General features: G+C 40.9%; 1 protein-coding gene across 1 annotated transcript in view; it reads right to left on the reverse strand.

The window, feature by feature from the left end:
- Positions 1-1,923: 1,923 nt before the first annotated feature.
- Positions 1,924-13,334, reverse strand: part of Senp5 (SUMO specific peptidase 5) — a 30,329-nt gene continuing 18,918 nt past the window's right edge. Inside the window, exons 8-11 of the mRNA XM_051191614.1 lie at positions 6,813-6,950; positions 5,212-5,295; positions 3,602-3,652; positions 1,924-2,914 (exon numbers count right to left, since the gene is read on the reverse strand). Of these exons, the coding sequence (XP_051047571.1) occupies positions 2,804-2,914; positions 3,602-3,652; positions 5,212-5,295; positions 6,813-6,950 (384 nt within the window). The 3' untranslated portion in view covers positions 1,924-2,803. The remainder of the gene's footprint in view (positions 2,915-3,601; positions 3,653-5,211; positions 5,296-6,812; positions 6,951-13,334) is intronic.

Here is a 13,334-nt window from a genome sequence, read left to right on the forward strand (position 1 = left end):
ACATAAAAGTCTGCCTACTTTGTGAGCATCAACAGTTCAGTGCCAAGCCAGTGACAATAAAGCATTACCCCAAACATCAAGACAAAAAATTCTGCAATCTAAGAGTTGAAAGCTAAACAGAAGTTTACATGTAATCACAAGAAGAGAAAGCAACCACATATTCTGAAACTAAGTCTCACTAATGACAGACATGGACTTAGACCATACTCAAAAACATCCAGCATTTAAGGCTAAAGCAAGCTGAACAGCCCACCCGAAGGTGCCCTATCATACTAGAAGGAAAGAGTAACTGGGTCTGGACGGCTGAGTCTCTGGTTCATTCATTCCTGAATGCCTCTGTGCTGACATGACCATTTTTCAGAATGGAGAAGTGCGGACTTGGGCTCTGGATGTTCAGATTCTCCCAGGCATTGAAAATGCTAGTACATCCATGTAATTCAAACATCAGGGAGGCTGAGGCAAAAGGACTGAAAGTTTGAGTTGAATTTTGGGTTGACAAAATTCTCAAAGGAACACAACTGTAACTTCTCCATGATGGATCTGTTACTGGGAAGGGGAGACTGATACTTCCTCACTTGAGACTTTAAAGTTGGACACACCTGAGTCAATCATCTCATTGCTGGCTATTTCAGTACAGGAACAGCAACAAAAACCCATGCTCATCTCTTGCATATACATTTTGAAGAAGCTCATGTTGGTGTAATTATGTCAAAGTCTAAAGACCACATCTTTAGCTGCATTGTGACACATACCTGAAGTCCTAGTACCTGGGAGAGAACTGGGAATTGGAGGTCATCTTCAGCTACACAATGAGTTTGAAGCTAGCCTGACACTTGAGTCCCTGCTCCCCAAACCCCTTCCCTAAGAGATCTTCAAGCAGTCTGGCCTGGCAGTGCTGGCCTGTAATTCCAGCTTCTCAGGTGTGGGAACTATAAATAAGACCAGACTCAGCCAGAGTAAATTCAAGACCAATATAGAGAACTTCATGAGACCCTGTCTCCAAATACAAAAGTACAAAGAGGGTTGTAGCTCAGTGGCAGCACTTGCCTAACACACAAACGGGCCCTGGGTTCAATCTCCAGTACTATAGAAACAAAAGAGACATCGTCCCCTTCCTAACTTCTCCAGTGGTGACAACCTTACCTATGACAACAAAGTATGTCTACTTTATGTCTTGAAGCACAAGAAATACTGACCTGGCTTTACGCTAAGGACTCTTGAGTCTGGTTTAGAGAATCTTCATGTAAACTACGTTTGATTCAACCCTTCCCTGCAGCAATAAGCCCTGTTCTGACATTTTACCTTTGTTGTTTTTCAAAAAGCTCATGCCTAACTTAGCAGTTATCTTCTGCCCTTTACTTGGTAGCTTTCTACACAAATTTATTCTTTCCTCCACTTCAGAAAAAAAAAATAACTGGTTAGGCTTAATAAAAGCATCTTATTTTCTTTAAAACGTGTCACAAAAGGCCAGATTAAAAGCTGCAAGATCTACCACTTTCCTCCTGATCCATAGAACACGTATACTTTACAGCCCGTCCCCCTGAGGATGGAGTTAAACAGGACAGTTCTTGAGTACACAATTCAGACTGTTCTTGCATAAGTCAAAAGATGCTGAGCCACTAGAGAGAACTGGAGAAAAACACTCCACATGTGCTCTCCTAGAGACCTCAGGGTTGCCTTCCCTCTTCTCCCACCCAATCTGCAAAAGACCTCATACTTGTCTTCTACGCTGAATGTTTGCATTTCAGATACCTTAAAGTAGAAACATTTTTGGTAAATCTTAAATACCCTGGAGCACATGGGAGGCAACAGAGAGGTGATAACTAGAAAATTACTTCTATGAAAAGCCAAATTCTCATTTAACCAGGAGTTTGATAGGTGCTGTTTTTCTTCCCACAAGTCAAACCCGGGGGTGGGGGGAATCCAAGAAAAGCCTTTATGATATTTAATCCACATATTATAATTCTTAAGACCAAAATGGAAATCTTACTGTAGGGTGCATTGGTATATACCTATTTACCAGCCCTAGGGAGACAGAGACAGGATTAGCCTGAGTTAGAGGACAGCCTAGCTACTGTGAGCTCCAGGACAGCTTGGGCTACATAGTGAAACCTTGCCTCAACAAAACAAAATGAAATGAAAGAAATCTTTCTTTAAGATACCTGGCCCCCAAGGATGCTACTTTTTTTCTCTCTCTCGCCTTAACATCAGCACAGTGCTTGCAAGCGCTGTGTCCCTACGCAGAACAGCCCCCTCTCAACCTGAAAGGAAAGTGTCTCATGCTCAGGGACTCATCTGAGGGACAACAGTAAAAGGTGCTGCTGGTGTAAGTAAAACATGACTGGCTTTCACAACCACTCCTAGCTACCCTTTATGCCATAGGGAACATCTATTCTGAGCTACGCTCTATCAAAAACATCTTGCATTTTTAGGTTCTGGGGTTAAATTTTAAACCTGTATTCAGTTCACATCTAACTATGTTTCAAAAGCTGCACCAAATCTACTAGGCTTTTTTTTAATACTCTTTACTGCATGCTCTGTCTACATGCATGCGTTTGGATAATAAATATTAAATATGGGAGGGATGTATGGAATTCATAAAGTTAAAATGAAACTAAACTGAACATTAAAAAAGTACATGATAGCAGGAGAAATGAAGAAGGGCAAAAATAAATTTGAGGTAACAATAGTGGCCCAATACCACCAATCTGAAATATCTGTAAAAATTCAGTAAATGTTTGGAGATTCAAGTAACAAACCATCTGCTCCAACATGGCCAGCCTTTTGGAGTCCCTGCCGAGTCTCAGTCCAGGAGCCGGCACTCACAAAGCTCCTTATAGATCCTCTTTCGTACTCGAGGCATGTCTTCTTGAGAAAACTGGAAAGGCTGCTCTAGGGCGAGGCACTTGCAGTACTATTAAAAAGGAAAAGAAAAGGAAAAAAAAAAAAAAAAAAGAAAAAAAGTTTACTCTGTCCCACAGACACCTGCCTTGTTGACACATCTGACAGTCTAAAACCGCAGAGTAACCTTTGTGGGTCTTGTGAAATCTACCACTTTGTTGTTTTTGAGACAGGTTTGCTCTGTGTAACAGCCCTGGCTGTCCTGGAACTTGCTTTATAGACCAGGCTGGCCTCGAACTCACAGAGATCTGATGCTGAGTGCTGAGACTAAAGGCGTGCATCACATAGCCCAAAGCCCAGTGAAAATCACCGACTTCCAAATGAGTCAGCTTTCCAGGCAGTGCACAGCTGGGCATTCTTCCAGTCTGCCAAGTGCAGTTTGTTGGGCCTCACAGGGAAAAGTAAGTGCAACTTGACTTTCCTTATAAACCCCAAACATTCATGAGGTGTACAAGGTCTTTTTGTAAATCTCTGAATTCATATATCACATTATTTTCCCATAAATACATGTACTTCTCTGATACGGCTTACTAAGACTCATTACTCATTCTTGGCCCTGGGAGGCGGTTCTTCCTAATGACTGTATCTGCAAAAACAGCAACAACAAAGCGGAAAGTGTTGCCAGCCTTAAAACTACACATAGGACTACCATTTCTTCTCTCAAAACCACCAACTCACACACTGTAAAAACAGTACTTACCTGGAGCACAAAGACCCCACAGTCACTGTCATTTTTCTGTTGTGGAATACACTGAAGAGAAAAATAAGATGGTTACTAAAATAGAAGAAAATTTCTGTGGGTAAATGAACACGAGATGGGAACTCCTCTCTGTGTCAGACAGCCGGTCTGTATCTCCACTAGCCAAATTCCTGAATAAGGGGACCTGTGCTACAAGGAAAGATTTAAGTGACAACCACAATTTAAATGTGGAAAATGAGAAAGACAACGGGAAAAACCATCTCAAAGACCCAGCTAACTAGTGCTATTGGTTCAATGACAGTGGAAGCAAGTGGCCTTGTGGATCAGAAAGCACATGCTGGAACTCCAGCATGCATCCATCCCTTTGTGCTTCCTGGCTGTAGAGTCAATGTAACCATCTGTAGTATGCCTCTGCAGCCATGCATCTCCCGCTGTGATACATTATACTCAGACTGTGAGCCACAATAAGACCTTTCTCCCTTCATTTGTCACAGCAATGAAAGGAAAACAAAACAAAACAAAAACTACTAAAGTTCTTTGTAGCCTTAACTTTCACCTCAGATTATTCAATTCTGTTGTATTTTTTGAAGGCTTATGTTCCTTAATAAATAAATAAATAAGTAAACAAACAAACAAACAAAAAACTGGTTACTGTATCTAAAGCAGGAATATGAAAGACTCTGGCGGAACATAGCATACCTAGATGAGCTAGATGGATAAATCAGTAAGTCAAGTCAGACAAATTTTAAACAATAAAAGAAAATTCTACAAGTTCATTTCTGGTGTGAACTAGTATGTAGGTTGCTAGAAACATAAAACTATGGCTAAATTTTAAAGTTCAGTATTTGGCTCAGTTCAAAAGCGAACTAATCTTGATGTTTTGGGCTTGGGTTCAACATTTGTCAAGACCTTGCCTATAAAACTGGGCCAAAGGCTGGAGAGATGGCTCAAAGGTTAAGAGTACTGGGTGCTTTTCCAGAGGTCCTGAGTTCAATTCCCAGCAACCACATGGTGGCTCACAACCATCTGTAATGACATCTGGTGCCCACTTCTAGTGTGCAAGCATTATATACAGACAGAACAATGTATACATAACAAATATTAAAAAGAACAAACAAACAAAAAAGTGGACCAATAATCTAGACAGACCTGAGTTCAGGACCTGCCTCTAACAATAGTTCCATTATCCAGTTTTTATGTCTGTACATAAAGATGCTTCTTATCCCTAGAGAACTGGCTGCCACACAGGTTGAGGGATTATGTATGCCTCAGCACTCTGCTCCATGGAGAGTTGCTTTACTGTCTATGGGCTAAACACAGTCATTTTAGCATATGTCTGAGTCTATATGTATCACATGGAAATTACAACTACATGGTAAATTGCGACCTCTCCTTCCAAAATTCTGTTTTCCATCAAACACCACATGATTACTAAGTACACCAAGGATGGCATGATTTATGCCATCTCCTCTCAGCAAATCCTGGGGAAACTAGCCTTAAGATGATTATTCTGAATTGCCTGCAATCTCCGGGAGGATCTCTTCACCCCCAGCAAGCACTCGCACTTGGGTCCCTGCTGCTCATGCTGGAATTTTCTATTTCACGCTTACCTTTGTAACAGCAGTCTGCCAACCCTGAAGAAATTCAGGTCTGTTTTTTTCTCTGGCTTCAGTCAGCAAATATTTTCTTATATTCTGGTTAAGAAGAAACCACAACATACATGTGTTCCATTAATTGGTGAAAGCATGGAACTTGCCCAAGCCTAAGCCAATATAATTAGTATTGTAATTGTAGAGCTTTCAGTAACATGCCTGGACACCTAACAGATGTCCCTCACTAACCCTCACTGCTCCAGTTCAGGCTCATGCACATGATTTCTGCAGGGTGAATTTTAGAAGCAGTTTAGCAGGCCTTTCAAACTTCTGTAAGTGGGCTGGGGATGGAGCTCAGACAAGTGCTTGCCTAGCATGCAAAAAGCTCTGGATTCAATTCCCAGCACCATATAAACCAGATGTGGTGTCACACATGTAACATCTCAGCACTTGGGTGGTGAGGAAAGAACCAGGAGTTCAAAGATATCCATAGCAAGCTGAAGGCCAACCTGGGTCATATTAAATCTCATCTCAACACCAAACACAGTGTTGTATACTTATAATCCCAGGATATAGGAGGTTGAGAGCAAGGTGATCATATGTTTGATGCCAGCATGGGCTACATAACAGGACCTCTAAACAAAATAAAACAAAACCTTTGGAGAAGTGATGAGATGAAAATTGCTAGAAGTTAGTTTGCAAAAAATTGATCTCTTTCCAACACTGAGTCTGCTTGCTTCTTTCTCTAGTTTCTCAGGCTTCCTCCATTAATTAAAGCATTAACTTCTTCACCCTAAAGGCTTTGCACACTCCTCATTACAGTACACCCAGATGATGGGCTCCAATACTTTAGTAAAGTAGAACCTGCTTGTTGTTTTCTGAGACAAGGTTTCTCTGTGTAGCCCTGGCTGTCCTGGAACTCGCTCTATAGACTAGGCTGGCCTCAAAGAGAACTTCCTGCCTCTGCCTTCTGAGTGCTAGGATTAAAGTCTGGCGCCACTGGGTGATGAGTTAGCTCAGAGTACTATTCCTGAGCTTAATTCCCAGTAATCACATGGTGGTTCATAACCATCTATGGTGAGATCTGATAACTTCTTCTGAAATAAACATATACATGCAGATAGAACACTCATATACATAAAATTAATTAAAAGAAAAAGTCATATGCCACCACCACCCAGCATCAGGTGTACTTTTCTAACTGGTTCTTCATTATATATAAAACCCAGGAAGGCTGATTTTTGTGACCCTCCCTGGCATCTTTGTGCGCTCTTACTGATATTAGCTGAACTCTGCAAGGTGTGATGTCACACCACTGTAATTTCCATTTGGGAACTAGAATCAAAAACAGAAAAGACACAGGGCACTGGTGGCACACGCCTTTAATCCCAGCACTCAGGAGGCAGAGGCAGGCTGAAAACCTGTCTGGAAAAACAAAGTAAGTAAATAAATAAAATGCTAAATCCAACTAGGGCACAACTCTCCAAGGTGGCCACAGATCTGACAGCTCAGTTGCTTTGCCCAGACAGTTGTCCTCTCATCGGCTAGGAGGAGCTACAGCTATGACATGTCATGGCCAATCACAGACTAAAAATAAAATAGGCAGAATAGTAACTTACCTCTACACAAAATTTAAAATGAATGCCTTGGGAATCATAAAATGATATAATTCGATTGGAGAGTGTCACAGTAATGAGAGACCAGTGGACTTCCAGGTGGATAGGAATCAACAAAAGGCTCTTTTTAAACAAATCCACCTAATGAGAGAAAGAAAGGGAGCTATCACAACAGAACCAACAATATCGGTCACCTAACCTTTGACCTGCTAAATATCATACAGTGGGGAATAGGTAAAGCAGAATTTGAACCTATGTCTCATCTTAAAGCCCATGTTTATAATTACTAAGTTAAAATACTCAAAAGTATAACAAATAGAAAAATATTACTTTTCACTTAATCTACAAGAACTAGTTTTGTTAACTGGTGACTTAGCTTGTCACGTATGTGTGAGTGTGGGGTATAATGTGTATGTGTCAGAGGACAACTATGGGGAGCTGGTTCTCTTCTTACACCTTGATGTGGATTCTGTTGTTTTAAAACAGTGCTAGGGAGCTTAGCATATAAGAGGGCTAGTATTAATAGTACTAAAAAGTTTAAAAAAGTAAATTAGTTGGGTGGTATTGTCACACACCTTTAATTCCAGTACTAGAAAGGCAAAGACAGACAGATCTCTGAGTTTGAGGCCAGCCTGACCTACAGAGTTCCAGGACAGTCTCCAAAGCTACAGAGAAACACTGTCTGGAAAAACAAAAAGTAAAAGTAAAAAGTAAAGATCATGCAACCTCAAGCAAAGCTACCTAAATTCAAATACTGGTTCTTTCCTTTTGCTCTGTTTTATTTGCCCCCTTTTATGCCAATTTCATAAAGTGTAACATGTAGGAAACAGCAGTACCTATCGTATGCAGTTCTAAAGAATGAGAGAAGAACATGAATACACATAGACTAGACATGTGCTCCAGCATACTTGAACCCTGCAGTCTCATCTCCATTGTTAAAATGGAGAAAACATGTTTGATAATACTATGCACCCTTTAGCTCAAATAAATCCTTAAAACCCTAACATAGCTGGGCAGTGGTGGTGCACACCTTTAATCCCAGCACTTGGGAGATTGAAAGCAGCGAAAATTCCAGGACAGACAGGACTATAAAGAGAAACTGTCTCAAAGAACACACAAACAAAAAAATCCCTAAAATGCCCTTTATATCCTAAAACATGTGTTTTATAATCTATTCCATTCAAACTTCCAATGGATGGTTCAGCAGGTAAAGGTACCTGCCACCAAGCAGATGATCCGAGTTCAACCTAGAACCAACACTGTAGAAAAAGAATTGATTCCCACAAGCTGTCCTCTGACCTCCATACCTGAGCCATGCCATGTCAGTACCCATGCACTCACACATAACAAACTGATGTGATTAAAAATCCAAAGGATAACAAGTACTAGGCACTCCATAAACATCTATAAAAGGTTAGTTAGTTAGCTGGGCATCACCAAATCATGTACTCCCAGATTTTGAAAGTAGACAGCAAGAGTTGCTCTAGGTTATCCTCTACTATAAGGAGAGTTCCAGGAAAAGAGACCCTGTCTAAAACACAAATAGGAAGTTGGGCAAACAGTAGCATGTGCTTAGAGTATACATGCAAGGCCTGCCTATGTAACTGCAAATTCCTATCTCAAAGTGAAAGTTTGGGGCCGTCAAGATGGAGCAGCAGGTCAAGGTGCTTGCTGTGTCTGACAACTAGTTCCTGATCCTAAAGGTAGAAGAGGCCCTAGTCCAGGGAGTCGTCCTTTGACCTTCCTGTGTGTGCTGTGGCATGCAGCCATGCACACCAACAAGCACACTAGAACGCACACAGAAACACAATTTTAAAACTTAAAAACCTATCTTCTAGCCAGGCAGTGGTGGCGCACACCTTCAATCCCAGCGCTTGGGAAGCAGAGGCAGGCCATCTCTGTGAATTCGAGGCCAGCTTGGTCTACAAATCGAGTTCCAGGACAGCCAGGGCTACACAGAGAAACCCTGTCTCAAAAAATTTTATCTTCCATATTTTGTTATTACTTTGATCCCTCTTTCTCTGCCTGTTCAAATCCTTCATTAACTTATCTTGCTGGTACTGAATTTGGTGACTACCTGATAATGAGATTTGAGGCCATTAATTTTTTTCTCTTTGTGTGTTTGGGAAGAACTCACTGTGTAAATGAAGACAACCATGAAGTCCTTTATGACCCTCCTGCTTCCTTTAGCTAGGATTACAGGTGTGATCCTATGGTTCCTCCAGGAGAATCTCAGTTATCTTTTTACAGCGTGTCTGTCCACACACAGGAAGGGCTCAACCATGAGGGCAGAGGGTCAACATCACACCTTTCCTCGATTGCATCTCTATCTCATTGTCTGGACAATCTCTTACTGAATCTGAAGCCACGTGCTACCTCCCTGCACTGCCTTTTTAGTTTTTCTTTAATAGTTTTTACATTTTCATTTTAAAAATGCCTCTGCATGATATTTTATTTATTTCTGGAATGTCATGTAGAGGTCAGAGGACCTTCTATGATGTGGGTCTTAGGGATGAAATTCAGGTAGGGTTGGTAGCAGGGATCTCTGTTTGCTGAGCCATGTTCTCAGTCCTTATTTTCAGTTTGATTCATAATAAGAGAAGACAGACAGTATCTGCAACTGTCTGTCTAGTATCCAAGTATATGATCAGCTCTTACAAATGTCTCTTGGGTACAAAATACATAAATAGATAGATAGATAGATAGAAAGAAAGATAGATAGAAGTAGCTGGTATGGGTGGCAAGTTCAGGGCCAGCTTGGGTTCATATATACTGTGAATCTGGATGGGAAATGAAGGGGAACATAGGTTTAACCGTCTTCTTCTTCTTCTTCTTTTTTTTTTTTTTTTTTTTTTTTTTTTTGATTTTTGAGACAAGGTTTCTCTGCATAGCTCTGGCTGTCCTGGAACTCAATACATAGACCATGCTGGCCTCTTACTTTGCCTGCCTCTGCCTCCCCAGTGCTGGGATTAAAGATGTGTTCTATCATGTCTGACTTTGTTTTTTAAACATTTTAAAATTTATATTTATGTGTGGATGGACAATGCATGTCACAGGTCATGTGTGGTCATAGACCATTTCAAGAGTGAGTTCTCTCCTTCTACAATGTGGGTTCTAGGGACTGAATTCAGGTTGTCAGTCTTTGAGGTAGTCACCTTTCCCATGAGCCATGTCACTGGTCCACATGTTCTCTTTAAGGGGTATAATAATTATGAATAATATACCTATGTAATTCTACTGTGTATTAAGTTTTCTGAGATTACTTATTGTCTACAAGGTTTACTCTTACTCAATGAGAGACATCTCCCACTAGCAATGTATTTTTATTACTGTGTGTCTGAGTGTGTTGTATATACAAACATATGTGTTGGCATGTGAGTGTAGGTGTCTGGGAAGGTCAGGAGGCACTAGTAGACAAGGCTATCCTCCCACTCAGAAAGACCCACATGCCTCTCAGTATGGGTGCTGAGGGTTTTGAATTAAGGCATGTACTACCACGGCAGCTTTCTCTGCTACTTCATTTAGGTTTGCTTTGCTCAGAACATCAGTTAAATGTCAATTTATTTTCAAGAATACATTTTTGTATCATTTTGTTAATTTCTTAGCATTTACTATCTATATGGCTGGAATACTTTTTAGTTACCCTAATTTGAGAATTCAGAGAATACAATAATTTATTTTCATCTAACAAAGTAATGTTTATTTTGCAAATATTTCCTACGAGCATGGCCAATGATCTCTAAGCAATCATGCCTACCTAATGACCTTAAAGATGGTAGTGTTTGGGAAGCCAAGCATTATATGTGACCCCCCCCCCAAAAAAAAGCACATGTCCTGTGATATGAACTATCCACACACATAGAAAATGAATTTTAAAATGTAAAAACAAAGCTAGGCATGGTGGGAAACATCTTTAATCCCATCACTCAGAAGGCAGAGACAGGCAGAGTGTAAGACCAGCCTGGTCTACAGAGCTACTCTAGGACAGCCAAGGCTACACAGAGAAACCCTGTCTGAAGAAAACAAACAAAAACCAAAGCGACACTCCCCTTCTGTCTTTTTCACAGTCTTCACAGGCAAGCTACAATAACAACTCTCTCATTAGCTTTTATTTACTGGCTGATTTGTAAGTGCCATGAGACAGAGCAAGGCTTTATTTTCCTCATCTATGGCTACTAGAAAAGTACTTGGCATTCCTCACCTGGGGAAAGTACTTGTACTAAGATTGACCCCCAGGCCACATGTAAAAAGCTGGGGTATATATAAGACATACTTAAAAGTTCCATCACTGGGGAGACTGAAATAGTTACATCCCTACAGCATGCTGGCCAAACAGCTCTGCCTACTTGGCAAGATCCAGGCCAGTAAGAGGGCATCTGAAAACACAAGGTGGGTTAGGAGCATGCTTATTAATCCTAGCACTGGAAGGTAGAAGCAGATGGATCTCTACATACGGCGTTCTGAAGCTATACAGAGAGGCTGCCTCAAAAACAAACCAACCAACCAGCAAAAAGGCAAGGTTAATGGCTCCCTAAAAGAACAATATCCAAGACTGTCCTCCGGCCTCAACATACATGTACATGCACAAAAACCAAAGGTGAGGGAACTCATTCAATGTTTAAAGACCAAATGTACACCAAAAACCAATATTGGTTTAGCATTTCTTGAATTCCACAATGGTAAGAACCAAAAAAAAACATTACTAAGCACATAGGTCTTGCTTTTGGTTTGTTTTTGAGACATGATCCAGGAATCCTGACAGGCAAGGAATTTATGACACTCTTGCCTCAGCCTTCTGCATGTTAGAATTATAGACGCATGGCCACCATACCCAGTTACCTAGAGTGTATTTCAAGTGCTTACCAGTACCTACCTTCATGTCATTCAGTGCTCTGGTATTACTACATAAAACAAAGCCTGCCTTGAAGAGTTCACCCCAGTGGAGAGAAGGGACAGTGAGTACATTCTACACACCAGGTAGTGAAATGTACTGGGAGGGAAAAGAAGAAAAGGGTAAGAGGAACCAGGAGTGGCACTGCAGCGATAGCTCCTGTCACCCCAGCACTGGGGAGGCTGAGCCAAGAGAGTGATGAGTGCAAGACCAACCTAAGTTATACACAAAGATCCTAGTTTGAGGGAGAAGAGAAAAAAGAAAGTAAGTGAGAGAGCCATCTGTATGCGCGTGCACATGGACGAGAGAACATCACAGGAAACAGGAAGTGAGAAGTCCTTGAGACAAAAATCAAGTGTGCACAGCTGCAGCCTGTGGCTGAAGAAGGAGGTACAAATGAGGTATGATTTTGGCCTTTGGTTTTCAAAGTTATCAACTGCACAACTAGATCTGTTGCCTTCTGTGAAAGAAGCTAAAATGTTGAAGTTGGGGACATACTCAATGTTTCAACGGCTAGGGGCACTCACTGCTTTTGCACAGCACCCACATTGGTGGCTCCTAACCACCCTTAACACTGTTTCTGGGGCATCTTTGTTTTTACAGATTTATTTTATGTGTTGAGTGTTTTGCCTGCATAATGTAAGTATACTACATCAATGTCTGGTGCCCAGAGGCAAAAGAGGATGCTAGATCCCCAGGGAACTGGAGCTACAGATGGTTGTAAGCCATCATGTGAATGTCGGGAACCAAACCTAGGTCCTCTTGCAAGAGCAGCCAGTGTTCTTGACCACGCAGCCTTCTCTCCAGCTCCATTAAAAATAATAGTAAAATTAAAACCCTTTAAGAATTAATAGCATGTCTTTAATTTCTGGCTTTGTTAACATTTTATCAGTTTAAATATATTTACTGCCCAGTGTTGGGAGTGGCAAACGCTTAATCTCAGCAGTTGGGAGTTCAAGGCCAGCCTAGTCTACAGAATGAGTTCCAGTGCACAGAGAAACCCTGTTTGGAAAAACACAACAAACAAAAGTGTGTGTGTGTGTGTGTATTTACTATAAGAAATAGTGACTAAAAACCATAAGGTTTACCAATAGCTGGGGTATCAATTTATTTAAATTTTTAGTTTTACTAAAATTAGCAATCTTATAATCATCTTTTTAAAAATCTTTTTCCTGGTTTCTTTAAAATAAAGACCTAGTGATTGGAACATCAAAAAATTGAAATGAACATTTGGAGAGTTTGAATGTAAACCATGACAAGTAGCATTTTACTGTGTATTTAGTGGTTTGCTAAATATCTCATTTATTCTCCCAACAAGTAGATACCACAGGTGTCCTTGTTCCGCTTTCAGAATAATTAAGCAAATATACTCAAGTTACAGCTAATTCAGTCACCAGTCAGGCTGTCCTGGAACTAGCTCTTGTAGACCAGGCTGGTCTTGAACTCTCAGAGATCTGCCTGCCTCTGCCTCCCAAGTACTGGGATTAAAGGCATGCACCACCACTGCCCAGCTTGGCATATGAATTCTATCTCAGATTTGTGTACTTCAGATACTGTACTTGATATAAAATTATTTTCAAGTCCAGGGATATGGCTCACTTGGTCAAGTGTTTGCCTCAAATCCACAAAGTCCT

Source organism: Phodopus roborovskii, unplaced genomic scaffold (assembly GCF_943737965.1).
Source record: "Phodopus roborovskii unplaced genomic scaffold, PHOROB, whole genome shotgun sequence".
NCBI lineage: Eukaryota > Metazoa > Chordata > Mammalia > Rodentia > Cricetidae > Phodopus > Phodopus roborovskii.